Below are 23,269 nucleotides of genomic sequence, written 5' to 3'. Positions count from 1 at the left end.
GTGGTGCAGCGGATAGAGTACCAGTGCAGGAGTTAGGAGGACCAGAGTTTAAATCTCATCTCAGACACTTGATGCTCACTAGCTGTGTGACCTTGGGCAAGTCACTTAACCCCAATTGCCTCATCCTGGGTCATCTTCAGTCATCCTGATGAATATCTGGTTACTGGATTCAGATGGCTCTGGAGGAGAAGTGAGGTTAGTGACCTGCACAGCCCTCCCTCACACAAAACAAAGTCAAGTGCAAGTCATGTCATCATTTCTCTGATGGCATGGTCTCCTTCGGCAACGAACACACATCATCAGTATGGGCAACTGTGAAATTATAGGAGGTCCTGAGCTGGACATTTGACATTAGTGAGGGGTCTAAGAGCGAGAGCCCTAGGACTCCACTGGTCCATCCGGACAGGGTTGAGGGATGAGGCTGTAAGGGAGGATGTGAACCAGGGTCAGTCCACACCAGTCCACAGCCTGTGTGGCTAGCAACATTGTGCTAGGTGTTGGGGATACAGAGACAAAAAATGAAGGCATCTTCACTCTTGAGGAGTTTACATTCTGTCACAGGAGACAACAGGTACATCTGGCAGTATACACAGGAGAGGTCCAGGATAGTTAAATATGAGGTAATTGCCCAGAGGGACCCCTGGCAGTGGGGAGGGTCAGGAAAGGCTTTGTGTCCAAGGTAGGGCTTGGATTACATATTAAAGGAAGGGAGAGATTGTCAAAGATGAAAGTAAGGAGGAAGTGCATTCCAGGCATGCAGGACAGTCAGAGTAAAAGCATGGAAACAGGAAGTAGAATGCTGTGTTAGTGGAATAGAGAGAGGCTAGTGTGGCTGGACCTTAGAATGTGAAAAAAGGAATCATGAGCAGTGACACTGGGTGGGTAGGCTGTGAAGAGTGTTTATATTTGATCGTCAAGCCGATGTGGAACCACTGAAGTTCATCTAGTAGAGAATGACACGGTCAGATCTACAGTTACGGAAAACTGCTTTGGCAGCTGCCTGGAGAATGGGTTGGAGTGAGAAGAGACCTGAGGCTGGGATCCGGAGGCCATTGCAGTAGTTCAGGCGAGAGCTAATAACAATGGCTAACATTTATGTCCTCTTGTAAGGTTTGCAGAGAGGGGATTGGGGCCTGAATGAAGGTGATAGCTATGTGAGTAGAAAGAAGGGGGTCAGATGGAAGAGATGTTGAGGAGGTAGAAATGGTAGGATTCGTCAACTGATTTTCTGTGCGTGAGGTTTGGGAGAATGGAAGAATGGTGGTCCTTTTGACAGAAACAGGAAAGTTTGGAACAGGAATGGATTTGGCAGGAAGAGATAATGAATTCTCTATTGGATATGTGGAGTTGGAGATGACTCTGAGGCATCTAGTTTGAAATGTCCAGTGGGCAGTTGGGAATGTAAGACTGAAGCTGAGGGTGGAGACTAGGGCTGGATGTTTAGATTTGGGAGTCATCTGTAGAAAGATGATAATTAAATTAATGGAAGCAGATAAGGTCACAGAGAGAAAGGAGAGGAGACCAGGACAGAGGCTTGTGGAACACATGCAGTTAGGGACTGTGATATGAATGGTGAGCCAGAGTGGTCAGACAGGTAGGAAGAGAACCAGCGGAAAAGTCCTGTGTTCAAGGGCAGGAGAGAGTAGCGGGGGAAGAGAGTGGGCAACAGAGAGATCAAAAGTGGGGAGGATCAAGACAGGATCTTCCCATTTGGCCAGTAAGTGATCATTGTTAACTTTGGGGAGAACAGGTTCAGTTGTGTTGAAGAAATGGAAGCAAAACCCTTAGCTTTTTCTAGGAGTTTGGCTGAGAAAGGAAGACGAGATACAGGATGATAATTTGAGGGGACACTCGGGTGTAAGTGAAGATTTTTTTTTTAAGGAGGGGGAGATTTAGGCATGTTTGACAGCAACAGGGAAGTAACTAGTAGATAAGGTGAACCTGAAAATTAGGAAGATGGGGCTGATTGAAGGGCCAGTCTGCTGGAGAAGACAGGAAGGGTTGGGATTAAAGGTCCATAGAGACAGGCTGTCCTTGTACAAGAAGGGCTAGCTCATCATCAGAGATTAGAGGGAAGGAGGAGATAGGGGAGGGCGGCATGAAGGGGTTTGAGATGAAGACATTGGGAGAAGAGGGAGCTCCCGTAGAATGGCCTCAGTTTTCTCCATAAAGTAAGGAGTGAGGTCCTCAGCTGAGAAACTAAGGGGACAGGGAGGTGTGGGAGGCTTGAGGAGAGAGGAGGAAGTGTGGAATAATTTCTGTGGGGAGTGGGATAACGAATTCACTAGGGAGGGGAGGAAAGGACTGCCTTGCTGAATTGAGGGCCCAGTTGGGGTTAGGGAATATAAATTCATAGTTCACCCAGTCAGCACAATTGTGTGGCTTCCTCTGGCTCTGCTCTACAGCCTATGAAGAGAAGCATAGTTACATAGGATGGAACCATGCATGAATTGTGATCAGTGCTGTTCAAGGAAATTCCTCACATTGATGAGATCACAGATCCATCAGAGTATCATTTGTTTGTCCTGTGACTATACTGTAGGCACCGTGAGGGCAAGAGATTGTGCCTTGTTCATCATTGTGCCTTCTCCAGCATTGAGCTCAGGACTTCTCACATAGTAGGTGCATCATAAATGTTTCTTTTTTTTTTTTTCTTTTTTTTTTTTAATTTTGTAATGTTTAACAATCACTGCCATACAATTGCGATTTTATCCCCCCCACCTACCCCCCACTTCCCCCCTCCCTCCCCACGACTGCATACGATTCTGTATAGATTCTACATATACTTTCCTATTGAGTATATTTTCGCTATAGTCATGCTATGTAGTCAGACTAAGATAAATGAAAGAAATCGTATAACAAATCAGAACATGATACACAAACACATACACATACACAAACATGATCTGCTACAATATGTGAGTGACTTCCATATTTCTCTCTCTGAGTGTGGCAGGCATTTTGCCTTGAGATCCTCCATTGGGATTTTTTTTTTTTTTTTTTGGTAAGAAGTTCTTGTGTTATTACAAAAATCTAAGTCTACCAGAAAAAACTCTCACACACTGTGGTTGTTGCTGTGCATAAAGTTCTCCTGGTTCTGCTCCTTTCACTCAGCATCAGGTCATATAAGTCCTTCCAGGCCTCTCTGAAGTCTTCTTGTTCATCATTTCTTATGGCACAATAGTACTCCATTACATTCATATACCATAATTTATTCAGCCATTCCCCAATTGATGGACATCCCCTTGACTTCCAGTTTTTGGCAACTACAAAGAGTGCTGCTATAAATATTTTTGTACATGTGGGACCCTTTCCCATTTTTATGATCTCTTGGGGATATAGTCCTAGTAGCGATATTGCTGGGTCAAATAAATGATTCTTTAGTTATTGAAGTGAACTTTAGCGTTCCTGTAGACAAGCCATTGTCAGGTAATCCCCCGACCAGTTTACGGTGCAGCCATCTCATTGGTCTGTTCTGACAAGTGTGGATGGCAGAGCAGAGATGGCCTTGGTTGACAGCTCCCAGCTGGTTTGGCAGGGGGGTGGGGGGGTTGTATATATCTTTGGGGATACTGGAAAGAAAAGAGAGAAGAGCCAGTCCACATGCTCCGCCTCCAGCAGGGGGTGGTGGTGGCTATGTTTAGTTGTTCCCCAAACTGTGTGGGGGCTGTTGGAGCATGGCGGAGGTGGTCACAGTTCCGCCAGAAGTTGATTCTGAAAAGGGGAGCAGCAGCAGGATAAGCATGGCAGCTCTGCTGGGAGGCCCCTGCCTTGGTGTAGATACCCTCCTGTGGATATGCCATCCAAACCTTAGCCTCACCACCCCCTCCCCTGATGGCCAGCTTTGGCAGTGAATCATTGAATCATAGAATATCAAAGCTGGAAGGGACCTTTGGCCATATTAAATAGAATGTCATCCAGGACAGTCTTCATGATGTTGAATGTCAGAAGTGGAAGGGACCTAAGAAGATACAGCACAGAATATTATGTAAAACGAGTTCTTGAGATTGCCTACCTAGTGATCACAAGAGCTTTCATTTTACAGAGGAAGGAACCAAGTCTGGGAGAAGAAGCTGTGACTGGCCCAAGGTTACACGCTGAGTTAGTGGCAGAGCCAGGACCCAGACCCCAGATCTTTTTGCTTTTAGCTTGATACCTTCTAGAGGGGAAAAAAAGGACCCAAAGGACTTCTAATAGTTAAATGTCTGGAGGAAGTACAGTAAACTTACTTTGGGAATTTGGCTAGGGCCAGACCCATGTGCTATTTGGCCCATATGGATACTTTTTCTGCGCATTTTTCCTTATCCCTTGGACCCATTCCTGGTGCTGTATTCACACCTACATCCTTTCTTGTCCTCAGGCTCATACTAGAGATATTGTTTTAGGCTTTATGGTCTCCTGTGTAGGGAACTGGGTCAGGAGGCAGGAGATCGTGGCTTGGTTTTCCATTTTGTCACTGTGGGGCAGCTCAGTTCACTTTCCTGCTGTTAGGCTTGGGTTAAATCATCCTTGTCATTTTAGTACCTCCAGGGAATATTGAGAGGATACATTTGAATATTTTGGGGTGGGGTATTGGAAGCCCTGGGTTTAGGGCTGGCCTTATCCCTCATTAGTCATGGCATCTTGGGCTTGAGCTTGGCCCCACCCTCAGCTTCTGCTTCTTCCTCCGTGCTGGGAGAATATTAATTTGGGTAGTGTTCCTCACGATGACTGTCCAGGGTTCTGGTGAGGAAAACATTCTGCAAATGAACTTCGATATCATTGTTGTTACTTTGTGGGGGGGGGGGGGGCAGATTTTGGGCTTTTTCTTGTCTTTTTGTTATTTATCTTCTAATGTATATGACTGTGTTAATGTTATGTTTTTGATTTTTGATTTAGAAAACAAATTAATTAGGGTCAGGAATGGTGGTTCCTGTCTCTGTGGTCTTTTCTAAGATGAAGTCTAGTTGAATATTTGGTACATATTAACTGAATAGCAAAATGGTGTGAGGGAAGTAAAGGTTGATGGGAAGGTGAGGACATTTAACTCACTCTGTGACATCTTACAGGTCATTTCTCCTCTCTGGGGTTCAGGTCAACAAATTCAGTTAAATTCATTTCAATTTGACAAAATGCTAGGCACCTCCTGAGTGAAAGGCAGTGTGGTAGGTGCCTAGGATACAAAAATGGTAAAAGCAGATAGTCCCTGTGCAAAGGGAGCTTGTTTCCCTTATCTGTTAAGAGAGTGATGTGTCCTTCTGCCATTCTTGAACTCATTTCCATCCTCTAATGCCCATCTCAGTGTCACTTCCTGCATGAAGCCTTATCTATTTCTGCTCCCTCCCCTACTGCCTCTTACCTCCAATAAAAAAAAATGGAAAAATCCTCCCTTGGATCTTGTATGTCTCTTTGTAGTTCTCTAATGCACTTAATTATGTTTAGTTTTGCATTAACGTGGTGTGTGTGTGTGGGGGGGGAGTATTTACTCTACTAGATCAATATTGTCTTTGTATTTTCTTCTCAGAGCCTAGATGAATGTTATGTACTGGAGCTCAGCAAATGTTCTTTGTACCACTGAGTTCTGCACATAGTAGGGGCTTAATGTGTGTTTGCTGAAGTAAATTGAATTGGATTGAACTAGATGATCCCCTAAGGTCCCTTTTTAAAAAAAAATATTTTTTTCCAATTGCACGTAAAAGCAATTTTTAACATTCATTTAAAAAAATTTTGAGTTCCAAATTCTTTCCCTCCTGAGGTCCCTTTTAATCCCCCAAATCTGTGACTTGATGTGTGGTGACAATACTGAAGCCTTAATATTTATCGAATGTCAGCAGCTGGCATCCTCTTTGGCTGGAGAAGTCTTCCCAAATGGGGATGTTGTTTTCCTTCCTTCTTTCCTCTGCAAAGAGAAATTTGCAAAAGATAAAAACTCCACTAGGCCAGAGTGACTTCATAACCTACAAGAAGGGCAGGCCACATTTGAACTCTCTTGACCTCAAATGCTTTGAATAATGACTCACATCCACCTGGCATCTTAGAAAGTTCTAGGCAGGGACCAGCATCACTGTTTTTCAGAATGAGGAAACTGAGGCTAAGGGAAGTGAAAGTATTTGCCCAAGGTCAGACATAGTGGAAGAGTCAAGGCTCGAAGTCAGGATCTTTACTGTGTCCTGCCTCCTATTCAAAGTTAAGTGGGATCCAAGCACTTGGTGTGTCTGGTACCTGAATGCTGCCACACTGAAGATTCCATCTCTGTTGGGTAGCCAGCTCTCTATTGTCTATCCTTGCGTTAAATTTTTTTTGTTTAAAAAATTGCTGCACTTCCTTAGCTTATCTTTTCTTGTTTCCATCAGATCAATTACTGAGGATGGTGTGTGTGTAGTAAGCCAAACTGGAGCAGCTTGGGAGATAGCGTTTGTTGCATCATGATCCACTCTTGCTCCTTTGCCCGTGAACACAATCCCAGAAAAGACATTGCTGTTGTTCACACAGTTCCCTGTGCCCAGAAAGCCCTCCTTTCTCTCCTCCCCTCTCTTCTGTCCACCTGTTGAATTCCTACCCATCATCCTTCAAGGCCTTGCTCCGATGTCACTGTCTCCGAGAAGCTTTCCTAAATGCCCCCAGGTAGAAATAATCTATTTTTAACTTGGACTTGGCGTAGTCAAGGTCCTACTTATATATATTGCCTCCCTATTGCTATTCTGGAAGTGACATGAGGTTAAGGATTGTGAGATACTGCTGGTGGTAATTAGATTTTTGAACATGAAAGTCAGTGATAGGGTACAGTGTACAGTCAGTGTAAATATGACCATGTGGTTTACATATGGCATTTTGTGTTCAAGTAGGGGAGGTTGAGGTTTGCTTTTGTTCAGCCTGTGGATGGTGAGTTTACTGAAGAGAGTATATGATTTTAGAACTTGAAGGCACCTTAGAACACAGATTTTCGGAGTTCAGGAGGCCTTAGAACAAGACTGTTTGAACTGGAGAACCTAGAATATGGAAGTCTAAGCACAAAGCCTGTGCGGCTCTCAAAATTTAGGAAGGTGGGGAGCCATATACTGGAAAGAGCTTGGGACTTGGATTCAGAGAACGCAGGTTTGAATTCTGGTTCTCTGCATTCTAGCTGTGGGTCTGTGGTCAAGCCACTGCAACTGGAGAGCATGCTTCCTATATGTGGGTAAAATGGGGAGATGAGGACTTGCCCCCCAGAACACACTCCACAGGGTTGTCAGCTGTGAAGCAACAGGTAGTTTGGGCCCTTGGTTAGTGTGCTAGGTTAGCATCTGATATTTGGGACTTGGCAAGCACCTGGTCTCCCTAGGCCTCAGTTGCACAGTCAGCAAAAGGGGAATTCAATTTCTTGCAACATGCATCTGGTTATGACAATAAGAAAAAAAGCTGATCTAATTATGATCTAAAGAGCCTAAGGGCTACAGGGAGAGATTCTGTGCAAATACCAAATAGGAGGATTTGTGTTCCCCTGGTGGCCCAGTATTGTTCATAACCTGTTGTCAATTTCCCTCTGTCACACACTTTTGGTTTTGTTGAATTAAAAAGATCAACCCCCTAAGGTCTTGAGAACAAATTGATGATTAATCACAGGTGATGGCAGCCAGAAGGACCTTGGGTCTGGGTGGGGTGTTGGGCTTTAGCCTGGGCAAAGGAAAACATTTCCGTTCATCTGGGAAACTGGCTTTCTGAGTTTCTGCCGTGGCTGGCAAAGATATTGTGTGCAGTCGTGTGTGTGTGCCTGTGTGTGTGTGTGTGTGTGTGTGTGTGTTGTATCACTCAGGGTCTTTGAGAAAATGCTCTAGTATCATGTGTTTCTGAACTTGAATGGCCGTGAGCCATGACGGGAGCCAATGATGCCTGCCCTCTTCTCCTGTAGTGGGCTGGACTTGGTAAGAAGGATTTCAAGTGTGGAAAACCAGATTTACAATAGCAATCTTGTGCTTTTTGCAGGAAATTCTCTTTTTTCATATGTAGGCTGCCCCCAGCTTATTAAGTGGTAGAACCTTGAAAGTTCATCTGCAAAGAACTTGGTTGTTTAGAACCTGGAAAGCATTTCCTTATAGGAATAGCCACAACCAACAACATCATTTGTTGTTATATAATGCTGTAAGGTTTACAAAATATTTTCTGTGGCTTTTCTGCTTTGAGCTTAACAAACAGACAGGGAGATAGATATGATTGTCCCCATTTTACAGCTGAGGAAACTGACCTCAGAGAGGTTAAATGCCTGGCTGTGTAGCATGTGGCAGAGCTGGCACATAAGCCCAGGCCCTCCATCTGCAGGTTGAGTTTCATCAGCCTGCAGGCTGATTCAGAATGGCAGGTTTTAGAGCAGAAGCATCCTTAGAATTCAGTTAGTCCAGACCCTGCCTGAAACGGGAATGGACTCCAGCATTACTGCAACATGGAGCCTTCCGCTTTTGAGCATCCTCAGGGATGAGGAGCTCACTATTGCACCAGGCAGACCTTTTTCAAACATTTGTAATCTTTAGGGTGTTCTTTATGTTGAGAGAATTCTACATCATTGTAACTCCCCACCCCTCGTTCTTCCTTTTGGAGCCAAGCAGAACTAATCTAATAACTCTTTCCTATGACTTGTTTTCACACATTGGAAATCCTGTTTCCCCCTAAGCCTCTCTTCAGGCTAAAAAATCATTGGTTCCTTCAACTGGCCATCACATGGCATGGTTTTGAGTTTCTGTGCTGCTCTGCCCGCTTTCATCATTTGCTTGCTAGTCATTGTTCCACTCTAAAGTGTATTATCTAGTTCAGATGTGACCTGAACAGTCCAAAACTAAAGGAATCTAGTCAACAGCCATGTGGCCCAGTAGATAGAGAGCTGGGCTTGGAATCAGGAAAACTGGAGTTCAGATCCAGCCTCAGACACTGAACAGTGTGACCCTGGGCAAGTCACTTCACCTATCTGCCTCAGTTTCCTCATCAGTGATAATAATAGCACCTCCCTCCCAGGTTGTAGTGAGAATAAAACGAGATAGTATTTGTGAAGTGCTTCACAAACCTTAAAGTGTTATATAAATGCTAGCTAGTGTTGTTTCCCCCATCAGAGTGTTAGCTTCTTGACATTAAAGATCTTTTCATTTTTCTCTTTGATTCTTCAGTGTTTAGCACAATGCCTGGAATGTTGCAGGCATATAATAATGATGATGATGATGATAATGATTTAAAGATTTATAGTGTTTGATAGATTTATATAGTGCCTACTGTGTGCTAGGCATTGTGCTAGGCACTTTACCATTGTTATCTCATTTGATCCTCACGGCAACTCTGGGAAGTAGGTGCAGTCATTGTCCCCATTTTCTGGTAGAGGAATTGAGGGAGATAGAGGTGAAATGACTTTCTAGGGTCACACAGCTAGTAAGTGTCTGGATGGATTTAGATAACTCAGGTCCTCCAGGCTCAGTGCAGAAGTTCCCTCTGCTGCGTTTAACACATGCTTGTTGACGGATTGATTCCTCACCATGTAATCACGGACTACAGGATTTCAGAGGCAGAAGGGGACCTAGAGGCCCCTAGGCCAGCCCAGCCCGAGGAGACATCCCTTCTAAAAAGCTGCCTTGCCAGGAGTTGTTTCCCCTTTGCTCCAGAGGCCTTCAGGGGAGGGCAAGCCACTAGCTCTCAAGGCAGTCCCACCCTTGGAGATCTCTGGTTGGTAAAACGTTTTCATCTCTCATCTGGGGGTCTGCCTGTCTCACACCTCCCCCTTCTCCAATCCGTCATCCACTCAGTTACAAAGTGAGCTTCTGCAAGTGAAGGATCAGAAAACTCTATTAACTCCCTCTTGCCTCCAAAGCTTTTAAAATCCTTCATAACTTGCCTTGGCCCCTCTGTATCTTCCCAGTCTTCTTATGCCATATTAGTGCCCTTCCACACACTTACTCTGTATTCTGGTGATGTTGGCCCTTACTATGCCTGGGACAAGCCCCTCCATCTCTAGACTCCTGTGTAGAGTGTTCTCCCTCCTCATCTCTTTCTCTTGGCTTCCCTGGCTTCCTTCTAGTCTCCTTCTGTAAGAACTCTTTCCTAATCTCCCTTAATGCTAGTGCCTTCTCTCCAAGATTACCTTCCATTTATCTTGCTGTTGTGTTTGTCCTTCATTGCCGAAGAAGACCATGCTGTCAGAGAAATGATGACATGACTTGCACTTGACTTGTTTTGAGTGAGGGAGGGCTGTGCAGGGCACCAGCCTCACTTCTCCTCCAGAGCCATCTTGCATATAGCTTATTTGTACACAGAGCTGTTTGCGTTTTGCCTTTGTCATTAGATTATGGACTCCTCAAAGACTGGGACTGATTTATTCCTTCCTTTGTATATCCAGTGCTTCACACCATACGTAGGCACTTTACAAATGCTTATTGATGCTATTAGAAGCCTGGAATTTGTTTCATTGCAACATTTATTTCTTCATTGCTCCTAGTTCTATCCTCTGGGGCCAGAGATAACAAAACTAATATCTCTTAGACTTTGTGATGGATGTTTTATCTCTCTTAAGTTGTCTGTTCTCTAGGCTAAATGTCTCTAGTTCCTTCAGCAACTCCTAAAGTGGCATGAACTAGATGCTTTTCACTCTTCACCTTTCCCTCTTCTCTGTGTCTTCCATCTGATACTTATCCTTCCTCAGCTGCGGTGCCTGGAATGGAGCACAGCAGTGCTCCAGCTGGGGCCTAGCAGACTAGAGTCAAAAAGAGCTGGGCCCACCTTAGTCCTGGGAGTTAGGGCACTGCTGGCCATCTCCATGACATTCCTTCTACTGTCCTGGCTAATGATTGTCTTCTCTCTCCCACCAGAAGCTTAGACTCTGCCCTTGCTGGTGCCCAGACCTGTAGGCCACCTCCCCACCCCCTTCCCAATACCCCTTTATGTGTTGTATTCCCCATTGGTGTCTGTATCCCAGCACTTTGCACCAGACTTGGTCCCTGGTGAGTAAAGGCTTTAATAAATTTTCTATCTCTCTGGCTATTGCTCTATCTCTGTCCATCTGTTCATCTGTCTTAATGCAGCCCAAGATCCTGCTAGCTATTTTGGCTGCTCTGTAGCACTGCCAGCTCATTGAACATTTCAGTTCTTTACGATCCTCAACTCTTTCCCTGATAAGTTGCTCTCTGACCGTGCCTTCCCCATCTTATACCTGTGGAGCTGATTTTTTTTAACTTAAATGTAAGGCTGTATATTTATCTGTCTCTTGATCTATCTTCATCTTACTTGATTCAGTCCAGTGTGCTGGCCTACCAGGGTCTTTTTGGACCCTAATTTTGTCATCCAGATTAGCTGTGTTGTTGTGCCAACTGTAAATGATATATTTATCAGTGATTCAGTAAGCATTGATTAAGAGCCTACTATATGCCAGGTCACATGTTAATTCTTGGAGGAAAAAGGCAGAAGACAGCCTTTGTTCTCAAGAAGTTCACAATCTCTACTGGGGGAGACAACGTGCAAACAACTATGGAGAAACAAGACACCAGCACCAAGATCTGGGAGAAGCTTCTTGTAGCTGAGATTTCAGCTGGGTCTTGCATAGGAAGCCAGGAGACAGATGAGGAGGGAGAGGATTTCTAGGCACAGTAAAGATGTCCAGCCAGGAGATAGAGGGTCTTGGACAAGCCATGGCAAGGAGGCCAATGTCACTGGGTGGCAGAGTATGTGGGAGCGATGGAAGGAGACTGGGAGAGCTGGAGGAGCCTGAAGGAAAGGCTCTGAGAGGACTTTGCAGGTGATAGGGAGCTACTGGAGTTTGCTTTAGGAAGATTAATGTGATAACTGAGTAGAGGGAGAATGGAGCAGGGAGACTTGGCAGGCAGATCCCCAGCAGACCAGTTGTGAGGTGATGAGAGCCAGGACCAGGGTGGGAGTAGGGGCAGAGGAGAGCAAGGGCCATATTCAAGAGGTGTTCCAAAAGTGAAGTCGACAGGCCTCGGCAACAGGGGAGAGAGTCAGGAGGAAGGGTGACCGGAAGGTTGTAAGCCTGGCTGACCGGGAGGATGGCAGTGCCCTCTATGGTAACAGGAAATTTTGGAAGAAGGGTAAGATTACAAGGAAAGATAGAAGTTCAGTTTTGCCACATTGAATTTAAAGTGTCTACTTTATCAACTTTTAGATGTCCAGTGGACAGAGAGTTGAATTTGGAGGTCAGGAGAGAAATTAGAGCTGGACAAGTCGATTTGAGGATCATTAGCATAGAGATGAGAATTAGATCCATGGGAGCTACTAAGTATACCAAGTAAAATGAATGGTATTGAGGGGGAAGAGAAGAGGGACTAGGCCAGAGCCCTGAGACCCATGCATAGTTGACAGGTGTAGCCTGAATGAAGATGGAGCAAAGGAAGGTTGAGCTAGGAGAAGAACTTGGAAAGAGTAGCGTCCCAGCTCAGGAGAGAAGAGAGAATCAAGGAGAGGGTTATTGGCAGAGTTACAAGCTGCAAAGCAGTCAAGAAGGAGAAGCATTGAGAAGACCATTGGTGTTAGCAATGAAGAGATCATTGGGAACTTCAAAGAAGGCAGTTTTGGGGGGATGATGAGGTCAGCAACTAGACTGGAGAGAGTTAAGAGGAAAGGCGGTGGGGGGGTGGGGGGGGTAGGGTGGGGTGGGGTGGGGGGGGGTGGGACCCTCCAGTGTAGATGAACTTCTGAAGTCTAACCACCAAAGGGAGGAGAGAGATGGCATGATAACTGGTGGGGATGGATGGAAAAAGCAAGGGCCGTTTGAGGATGGGGGAGACATAGACACGTTTGGAGGCAATAGGAGATGAGGAGGGATTGAGGATGATAAGGGCTAGTGTAGGGATGATAGTGGGGGCAGCCTGCTAAAAAGACAGTGGGCTCACTTCTGCACACTGAAGGGTTTGCCTTCTTGGCAAGGACAAGGGACCCTTTCTTCATGGGAGATGGGGGTGATGGAGGAGCTAGTGGCAGAAGGCATAGCTGAGGGATGTGAGATGAGGAGGAGGGAGGTCATGGTGAATTTCAGGCCTCATTTTTTTTTCAGTGAAACATGAGGCAGAGAGCTTTCAACTCAGAGGTAGTGGAGCCAAAGGTAGTTTAAGGAGTGGGAAGGTTTGGAAAAGCTGTTTGGTGAGTGGGATGATGAGTTCATTAGGGAGGTGTAAAAGAATTACCTTGCGCTAATGAGAGCTCAGTTGAAGTTAGGTAACAAATTTGTGTTGGGCCCAGTCAGCACAGTTTTGTGATTTGCTCCAGCTTCAGTCAGCAGCTGGTGAGTAGAAGCAAATTCAGGGAGTAGTGGGAGGGACCCAAGGTGGAGCCTATCAGGGCAAGATCTTCAGTAGGGTCAGAGGGCAGGGGACTCCAGAGAAAAGGACAGTGTAGAGCTGACCTGGTTTGCCAAGGCATCGAGATGGGGGAAAGCAGGAGAGATTGGCCTGGGAAAGAACTGGAGAATTGAGGACAGGAGGTCATGGTGAGGAGGAGGAGGAACAGGGTTTGTGGTTGCAAAGCAGAGGGAGAAGTGATTTCAGAGTTCATGAACATGGAAGTAGTGCATTTGTGTGTGGTGGCAAGAGCAAGGGGATGACTGCCTCTGTGTATAGTGGAGGGGGGGAGGGGAGCAGTAGGCCATGGAAAATGAACTGGTTGAGGAACTGGTTGGTTAGGGTGTTTGACGAAGTACCAGTATACATGTTGAAGTCCTGTAATGTGGGGGCAGGAGGTGAGGAGGAAAGATCAGGAGCCAAATATATAACTCACCAAGGAAAGAAAGTGAGCAGACAGCAGCTACCGGGACTTGGATTGGATGGTCAGTAGGGACTAACAGATGTTATGGAGTCATGGAGGTAGAGGGAGATCCTGGAAGTGGAAATGGGAAGGAGTCTGGGGAGTGGGGGGACTGAGTGGAAGTGCTACCAGGGCTGGAAGGGAAGGTGTCATCAGGAAGAGCCCAAAGGTCTTTTCACCCTGATATTCAGGGTTCTTTGCCTCCCCTCCCCTCCTTCTTGTTCTTCTCTGCCAGACACCTTCTGTGTGTTGTGCCAGTAGTGTACCTGGAGGCTCCCTCTATCTGGCTCTGTTGAAGTCCTTCTTTACTTTTCGATGCATTCAAGTTCCTTCCATCTGCTCTAATCCCCCTCCACCTGGAAATGATCTGTCTCTCCTCAAGTATTTTGTTTGTCTGTCTCCTTCCAATTTATTATTTAATTCAGAAACTGTTATATTTGTTGCTAAAACTCAGGTCTCCATATATAGTGGATACTTAATTTGTTTATTTAAATGAATCGATGAATTTCACCTCCCCCCATAAACAGTCCTCTAGTTTTACTATCCTCACGTGTAGACTTGGCAATGAGGAAGGAACTAAGCCTCTGAGGTTGGAGTTATAATAATGTTATTAATCATTATTATTAATAATAAGGTGGTACAGTGGGTAGAGTACTGGACCTGGGGTCAGGAAGACCTAAGTTCAAATCCAGCCTCAGACACTTAATAACTGGGTGACCCTGAGCAAGTCACCTAAACCTGTTTGCCTCAGTTTTCTCCTCTGCAAAATGAGCTGGAGAAGAAAATGGCAAACCCCTCCAGTATCTTTGCCCAAGAAAACCCCAAATGGAGAGTCAGATATGATTGAGATGAATGAACAACAAAAATTAATAATAGTTTCTATATAATGCTTTATGGTTTGCAAAACACTTTAAAATATTTTCTCATTTGATCCCCACAGTAACACTGGGAAGTAAGTGCTATTATTAACCCCATTTTACAGATGAGGAAACTTAGAGGGAGAAGGTTAAATGACTTGCCCAGGGTCATACAACCAGTCTGAGTCAGTATTTGAATTCAGGACTTCCTGACTTCAACTCGAGCACTCTGTTCTTTATGCCACCTAGCTAGAATGGCAGGCAAGAATATGGGGAGGAGGCTTCTGTGGGAGTTCATTAGGCATTGTTATTGCTTTGGCTGGAAGTAATTCTAAGCATTCTTCTCTAATTTCAGACTTATTATGGAAGGCAGAAAAGTTGGTTGGCATGGTTGCTGTCTTCATACCAGGTGTAGCATAGTTCTGGGAGTAGCTCATGTACCACAGTTCCCTTACGGTGAGTGCAAGGAAGGTTGATTGAGAAGGCACTATGTCAGTAATGTTTCCGCTAATGGAAGGGTTTGAATGCTGAAACGCTTCACCTACTTGTAGAAAGATTCCTCACCCCATGCTCCCTGTTGGGGACATCAGCTGTCAGCATGGGGGAAAATAGCCTTAGAATAGATAGGCTGAGTGATAGCTGGGTGATGCTCTTCCTGGCTGGAAGACAACTTGTTTGTTTGGTGCCTGGTGTATCTGGCATTGACTGAGAGTTGAAGAGTTTGCTCCATTTCATGACTATCAGAAACATTGAATCCTCTCCCTCCCAGCTCTTGTCATTCTGTGTTTTAGATGCCTCCTAGCCCTGCCAGTTCTGTGCTCGTTATTGTAGCGTCTCTCCCAGCTCTGGGGTACATTTGGAGGCCCCTGCCAGCTCTGATGTTAACAGATTTTAAGGGCCCTTTTAGCTCTGACCTTTAATGTTCTACTAAGGCCCCTTCCAGCTCTCATGTTCTGTGTTTTCCATTCACAGGTTTCTTTCAGATCTGACATTCTGTTTTATGATGAAATAATATACACACACATATGTACATGCATGTATGTATACATATGCTTATCTATATAATACTTTGCTACTTAATTGAGTTGAATTTTAAAGCCTTATGCAGATATCAGCTATGGTGATGATTGTGATGTCTCTTCACCAGTTTTCTCAGTTCTGTATTCTAAGGCTTTTAGCAGCTTTAATATTCTTTGTTCTAAAGTTCCTTCTAACTCTGACATTCTGTGTTCTGAAGCTTCTTTGAGCTATGACATTCTGTATTCTAAGGGCCCTTCTGGCTTTGACATTGTCCCATATTCTAAGATACCTTTCAGCTCAAACATTCTGTAAAGTTATGAAAAGTGTAGTTTTAAGCAGGAACTCTGAATGTGAAGAGCAGGTGACATTTGGGGGCCTCTCTTATTGTCTCTGGGATACTAGAAGGCAGTGTACTATTTGAAGAGTTCGGAGAGGTGTTTTTGAGTGTACATTGGGCTTCACTTGGGCCAAGCTTGTTCTTTGTCTTGTGTGTGTGTGTGTGTGTGTGTTTTAAATAGCCAACTTTAGTAGGTTTGTCACCTGGGGGATTTGAGGGTGTTGCTCTAGGAGCACAGGTTGCACCCTGTTCAGCCAAGGAGCAGCCTCCATGATTATGAAACATTTTTAATGTTGTTATATAACAGAATCGTCATTCTGTATCTAAAAATAACAAAATGGAGCATAAAAGCTATTTTGGTCTTGTTTAATGAGGGCATCTCCACTTTTGTTTCATCTTTCCTTAGGCACTTCCATCTTAAGAGCAAGACAAGGTAGAAAGAGCAGGTATTTGAAAACCATATGTCAAGAAAGGTTTTGTGTCAGCAAGCTTCATTTAAAAAACTGATTTAGCCAAAAGTACCTTCTGGTCAGTAGCTCTCTATCACTTTGTGTTATCACAAATTGGCAGCATGGCCCCACCTCCTAGGACCCAGGAGTTCTCTGATTCCTCAAGTCCAGTTGGAGGGTCTCAGTTTCATTATTAGTGGGCAGACATTTTCCAGTTTGGTTGGACACCTATCAGAAACAAAGGCTGACATTTGCAAGACTGGCACTGGATCTGCTTGTGTTCCCAACACCACATAAAATCAGGTTTGGTTTGTATGGGAGGCTGGCTTCATGCCCAGGGTTAGAGCAGCATGCTGAAGATTAGTCCCTATTTAAAGGGGCTGATTGTAGTATCTTCTGGTTTTGCTGTGCTTTGTGTTACTCAGTTGTAACTAGGTTTAAAATTAAACTTTAAAGAATTTGTTCCCTTTTCCTACTAGAAACATTAGAAATGTAGTTAAATAGTAGAAAAAAAATTTGAATTTAGTGGCAGCATTTTTAAAATAAAGATGAAAAGACTTGATTTCATTAATCTAAGGTCTATTGCTAGTGTGATGTTTCGGTTTGCAGATGACTTTGTGATGACTGTTATCAACACTGGAAGACTTCCCCAGTGAAATCCATAGCCACTTAAAAGTGTTCTGCCTTACTGGCCACACAGGGAAAAACCAAGTGGATGAAGAATTCCTGTAGTATGGATGAAAGGCAATTGACTGGAAGTATCATCATATAGCCAGTGATGACACTCTCCACATTGTTAGAGATAGAGCAGCCTAAGGGTGGGGGGTCTTAGAGTCATAATAGAATCATGATTTATACCTGGGAGGAAGTTGAGACCCAGAAAGGTAAAGGTCATAGAGGTAGCGAGTGGCAAAACTGAGCCTCTGACTCAAAATCCAGCGCTTTTCTGACCCTGCCAGGATGGACCCGAGTCAGGAAGCCCTGAATTCAAATCCTGCCTCAAATACTTATTAGCTATATGACCCTGGTCAAGTCACTTAACCTCTATCTGCCTTAGTTTCCCTATTTTTAATAAGAGAATAATAATACCACCTAATTCTGGATGTTATTGTATGGATAAAATGAGATGATATTTGTAAATCACTTTGAAAACTTTAAAAAGGTGTCATATAAATGCTAGCTACTGTTACTGTTATCATTATATGCCAGATGTAGAAGGGACTCGAAAACATGGAGTTGCAGGGACCACAATATGAAAATGTTAGCATGGGAAGACGCCTTAGAGATTATCTGTTCAAGCTCCTTAGTTTGATGGAGAAAGAAGGTGAGCTCCAGGAAGGAGAAGTGATTTTGCTCAGTGTCATGAGTTGAGTTAGTGCTGAGGCCTCCTTGACTGTGCTCCCCTGCTTCACCTCTGGACATTGTTCTCATAAATATGACCTCCTAATGGACCTAGGTCTTCTTCACATCCCATGGAGCACGATGTGGTGACACCCATGGAAGAAGTCAAGTCTAGTTTATGCAACACTGTGGTTACTGTGAGAATGGGGCATTTTGTTGCAGATGCTTCAAAGGTTTTACTTTGGTTTCATCTTGTTTCTCTTTCAAGTTCACCTGCACCAGATCAGTGCTTCAGTGTTTAGGCTATAAGCAAAATATTTCTACTCAAAGAGCCAGTAAAATAAATCTGTTTTTGTTTAGTTGCTTAATGTGTCCTGGATGGAGATGTAGGTGAAAAAAAGATTGCTGTAGAACTGCAACCAAGAAGTGTCTTGGAATTCCATTTCTATGGGGCACATGGGAAGAACCAAACTATGTCAAATAATCTGGTACCTACTTAACTGAGAAGCCATAGATTAAATGAGAGTCAGGGGCAGGCATAGTGGCTAGAGTCCACAGGTCTTAGGTTGAGGGGTGGGCATTCCACTCCCTTTACCCCTTCTGTTTAAAAAAATAAATAATTTTTTTAGGGCTGTCAGCCAAGAATGGTTGTTCCTTTCTAAAATAAAGTTTAAATGTAGACCAGTAGTGTCAGACGTAAATTGAATCTACTTAGAAAACCATAAAGTAAAATTATCTGTTTTATTGTATTTTTTTTATTTTGTTAAAGGTTTCCCAGTTGTATTTTAGAATTTTGTTCACAAATTTGACCTCTGTTGTACACAACTCTCTAAACTGTAAAGTTGCAGAGAAGGTTGGTGACATACATTAGTCAAAAAGAATTTCCTCCTCTGAGAGTTCCCACTATCAGTAAAATCACTGATATAGACTGGTACAGACCATCCTTATCTCAGTCACCATCCTTAAGTCTCAGTGACAGGAGGGAGGAGGGGGCAGGGGACAATTTCCTTCACCTTCAGATATCTAACTAACTGTCATGTGGAATCAGACTTCTTCTTGGTCTCAGGGCAGAATTTTGCACAGTGGATGGAAGTTACCAGAAGGCATTTTTAGGTCCTGAAGGAAGGAGACCTTCTTAACACTCAGCCCTGTGGTACAGTGGAAGAGCCACCTCACAGGTGGCGAATTCTCCTTCCTTGATGTTCAAGCATCAGCTGGATGACCAACCTCTTTTCAGGCATTTTGTAGGTGGGGATTTGACATTGTGACTTTAGAGGTCCCTTTTAACTCTGATAACCAGGAGAGCAGCCTGATTTATAGGATCTTACAATTACAGATTTAGGGTTAGGAGGGACCTTCAAGAGGTTCTAGTCCAGTCCCCTTGTTTTATAGAGGAAGACCTGAAATCCAGACATCAAGTGACTTGATCATGACTATATGGGGGAGTGAGTGAAAGAGCCTAGGTTTTGGACTCATGATCTCAGAAGCCCACTCCAGTGTTCTTTCTCTCGGACCATAGGCAGTTGAAAAGATTGTGGGTTTAATTCATGAAAGTTACAGTATAACAGGCTGCTGGCATTTTGATGGTAGTTTACAGTTTGTAAAATGCTTTTTTTACAGCTTATAAAATGCTTTATATCACAAAAGCACTGTGAAGTAGGAAGTACAAGTAGTATTACCCTGAAGAATGAAGGGACTTTTAAAGCTGGGGCCAGAACAGGAGAACCATGAGTTGTTTTTAGAACTAGAAGGGATGGAACTTAGAGATCACTTCTTCCATCCCCCTCATCTCAAAGATGAGGGAACAGACCTAGAAAAGGACAAATGACTCCCCCACAGTCACATAGCAAGTATAGAGTGCAGCTCTTGGGATGAGAGGTCTAGCTTTGTCTTTTCTTTATCATATTTTATATCCTGTAGCATACAGTTAGCATGAAGTGGAGCCATCTTAGCCATGATCTGTTTCAGCCCCATTCCCATATCTCTAACATCAGGCTTGAATGACAGGAAACTCATTCTTTCTGGAAGCAGCCTATTCTGTTGTGGGACATATTCCTTATACTGAATTGACATATTTCCCATTAATACTCTGAACTTACAGCCCTTTAGAATGTTCCATCACCTAGTACTCTCTCTGGAGAGCTATGCCCACAGTTCAGAAAAAAGTCATTATTGAAGGGAATTGATGTGGAGCTAAATGAACTAAATGTAAAGTTCCCTGCTGAGGTTCAAAAAGTCAGCTGCATGAGTATAAGATTGGTGGAGTTGATGACTAGGCAGCTGTTTGTGTGTAAAGGGGCTAGAGGTTCTCTTAGACTGTGTGAAATCAGTGAGTGGTTAATATGACATGCCAGCTAAAGAAGAAGGAACAAGCCAGGTCAGAGTCCTGTTGTTCTCTGCCTCAGTCAGATCCATTGGAAATATCGTGTTTGTTTTTGAGGCCCACCTTTATGGAGAGATGTTGACAAACCAGAGGGCTTGGGGTTTGAAGGGTGGGAAGAAGACCAGAAATCCTGCCATAGGAGGATCAGTTGGTTGAATTGGAAATGTTTAGCCTGGAGAAGGGAAGATTTGGCAGCATGATTTCCAGCTTTGAGTGTTTGAGGAGCTCTCTCCTGGAAAGGGGTTAGGACTTCATTCTGTTTGGCCCATGAGGGTAGAGAGAAATTTTAGAGAGGCAGACTTTAATTGGCGGTGTGGAAACTCAAAATTGGAGCAGGCTCAAAGGCCCAGTTAAAGAGGGGTGCCCCCTCACTTGGGGTCTTTCAGTGGAGTCTCTATGATTATTTGATGTTATAGAAGACATTTCCTGTTTAGGTCTGGATTGGACTAGATGGCCTTTCAAGCCCCTTCCAGCTCTGAAATTCCAGGATTCTGGGATAGCCTTCACCTTGTGATCAATACAAACCTTCACTTTTCTAAGCTTCATGTAAGTAGCATATGGATGTGCGAAGAACTCTAAGGATTTAGGAACAAGTGGGTAGATTTGTGGGATTAGTGTGGAAATTTTGACACCATTACCTTGCAAAATGTGGTCAGAGGGGTAGGGAATAGGAGTGGGGGAGTTGTGCTATCTCTCTGCAGGCCTGAAATAGCTGTCTTTAGTCCTGGCCAATGTCAACTGGCTCAGCAGGATTAAGGGAGCCTGTGAGCAATCATCGTGAAAAGCCTAGCCTGGGGGAACCCGGGAGGCTGTGGGCTGCTGTTGCTGCTGCTGCCGCTGTTGCTGCTGCTGCATAGGTAGACCAGAAATCTTCCAGTATCAAACATTTCAGTTACTCACCTCTGCTTGGTCTGAAGGACAGTTTGTCAATTGCAGCAGAGCCTGAGTTGGGGGGGGGGGGGGGGCCGCCTCCCTCCCCTTCCAAGGGAGGGATCATCTGGTTTTTGCCTCAAGAGACTCCAGCTAGTAGATCTAGACCACCTGAGAACAGGAATTTCAGAGACCATAAAACTGGCTCTTTTGCTAAGATGATCATTCCTACAAAGGAAGGAATTAAAGCTTGGCTTGGAAAGACTTCATCTAGTCTTTCTTCTTTGTTTTGAGAGTACAGTGGGAAAAAATTGGGGCTCAGAGTTAGGAGAGCTGAATTCCAGTCTTGGCTTTTCCACCTAGTCTTTTGGCTGAGGGCAAGTCCCTTAGTGATCTGTAAACTGGAGGCAGTGATACCAGCCTTGGCCACCTCCCTTAGTTGGTTTGAGAAGCAAGTAAGATCATAACTGGAAACATCTAATGCTTTGGAAATGGAAGCTGTTCCTCCCCTCTTAGACGTATGATTTCAGGGATGGAGCTGGAGCTGTTTCTCCCATTGCAGATGATATTACCTTCAAAACCTGAGTAGAGTATGTTCAGAAGATGTCATCTGAAGGCTGCCTTTTTGAGCCACTGAGCTGGTAGGTTCGTCCTTGAATAATAGCACAGTCCAAAGAATTCTAGCTGAGGCCTTTCTAGATCGGCGTCTCCTTCACAGACAGAATCTGTCTTCAAGAGTTTAGGATCATCTCCCTGCTGTGGTGGCCTCTCCTTTAGCAAAGGGAGCTTCTTTTATTTATTTTAAAATATATCTTTATTCTTATCTTTTCTTTTTACATCACCTTCATTTCTCACTGCATCTCCCCCTACCTCTCCCAGAGAACTATCTCTGATAACTCACCCCATTTTATAGATGAAGGAATTGAAGCACAGAGAGTTTAGAAGACTTGCCTAGGGTTGTTGTTTGTCCTTTGTTCTCAGAGAGGACCGTGACATCAGGAAGGTGATGCCTTGACTTGCAAGTCAGTCAGATTTAAGTGAGGGGGGACTGTGCAAAGTTACCAGCCTCACTTTCTCTTGTGGAGCCATCTGGGTCCTGTAGCAAGATATAGATATATACAATCTGTATTTCATATTTTCTTAAATCTGTGAAATAGGATTTGAACCCATGTCTTCCTGACTACAAGTTCAGTACCCTAGCCCAGGGTACTGGGAAACTTTTCTAAGGTCACACCATGAGACACAGGTAAGAATCAAATCTAGGTTTCCTGTTGTTCAGTCATTTTAGTTGTATCCAACTCTTTGTGATCCCATTTGAGGTTTTCTTGGCAAAGATATTGGAATGGTTTGCCATTTCCTTCTCCAACTTACTTTACAGATGAGAAATGAAGACAAACAGGGTTAAGTGACTTGCCCAGGGTCTCACAACTAGTAAAAGTCTATGTCTGGATTTGAACTCAGGTCTTCCTGACTCCAGGCCTGGCACTTTATCTACTGAGCCACCTAGCTGCCCTCAGTTTAATAAAAATAATGATAATAACAACAACAATTATAAAAGCTAGCAATTACATAGCACTTTAGGGTTTGCAAAACACTTTACAAATATTTCATTTCATCCTGACAGCAACTCTGTGAGGTAGATGCTATTATTTCCTTCCATTTACAGACAAGAAAACTGAGACACAAAGAGGTTAAATGATTGGGGTCATACAGCTAGTGAGTTTGAGGCAGGATTTGTACGCAGGTCTTTCTGACTTCAGTTCTAGCACTCTTATCTGTACCACTTTGCTTTTTTTTTCATTATGGTCTATAAAAGAAATGTTTAGTATTTCTGCTTTTTAACATTTTTTTGAGGTTGTTTCTGCCCAAAGTCTTGAACTATTTTTGGGAAAGTGCAATAGGCACTGAGAAATAGTCATATTCTTTAGTGATCCCATTCAGAACGTACCATAGAATTTTTTAAAATTTAGTTTTTTTCAATGAACAAAAATCTGCTTTCTATCTGTCCTGCATCCTCCTCTCCATTGGGGAAAAAAGAAAAGAAAAACAGAAGCTCTGTAACAAATATGCATAGCCAAGCAAAATAAATTCCCACATTTACTATGTCCAAAAATCTATGGAAATGGGTAGTGTGTTTCATCATCAGTCCTCTGGGATTGTTGTTAGTCAGTATTTTGAATAGAATTCTTAAGTCTTTCAAGGTTGATTTATATCAATAACAATAATAATTTGTATCAATACCAATAATGTTATTGTGTTGTTGTATTATGATATA

At 43.8% G+C, this 23,269-nt stretch overlaps 1 protein-coding gene across 8 annotated transcripts in view; it reads left to right on the top strand.

Annotated features, from left to right (window-relative positions):
• CRTC1 (CREB regulated transcription coactivator 1) overlaps positions 1-23,269 on the top strand; it is a 126,138-nt gene that overhangs the window by 18,758 nt on the left and 84,111 nt on the right. Inside the window, exon 1 of one of the 8 annotated variants that reach the window (XM_072601611.1) lies at positions 13,563-20,670. The exons of the other annotated variants lie outside the window; for them this stretch is intronic. Within the exon in view, the coding sequence (XP_072457712.1) occupies positions 20,575-20,670 (96 nt within the window). The 5' untranslated portion in view covers positions 13,563-20,574. Of the gene's footprint in view, positions 1-13,562; positions 20,671-23,269 lie in introns of those variants that run through there. 8 annotated transcript variants of the gene reach the window in all.

The sequence above is a fragment of the Notamacropus eugenii genome, chromosome 4, assembly GCF_028372415.1.
Source record: "Notamacropus eugenii isolate mMacEug1 chromosome 4, mMacEug1.pri_v2, whole genome shotgun sequence".
Classification (NCBI taxonomy): domain Eukaryota; kingdom Metazoa; phylum Chordata; class Mammalia; order Diprotodontia; family Macropodidae; genus Notamacropus; species Notamacropus eugenii.
This window is presented reverse-complemented; position numbering and strand designations above follow the sequence as displayed.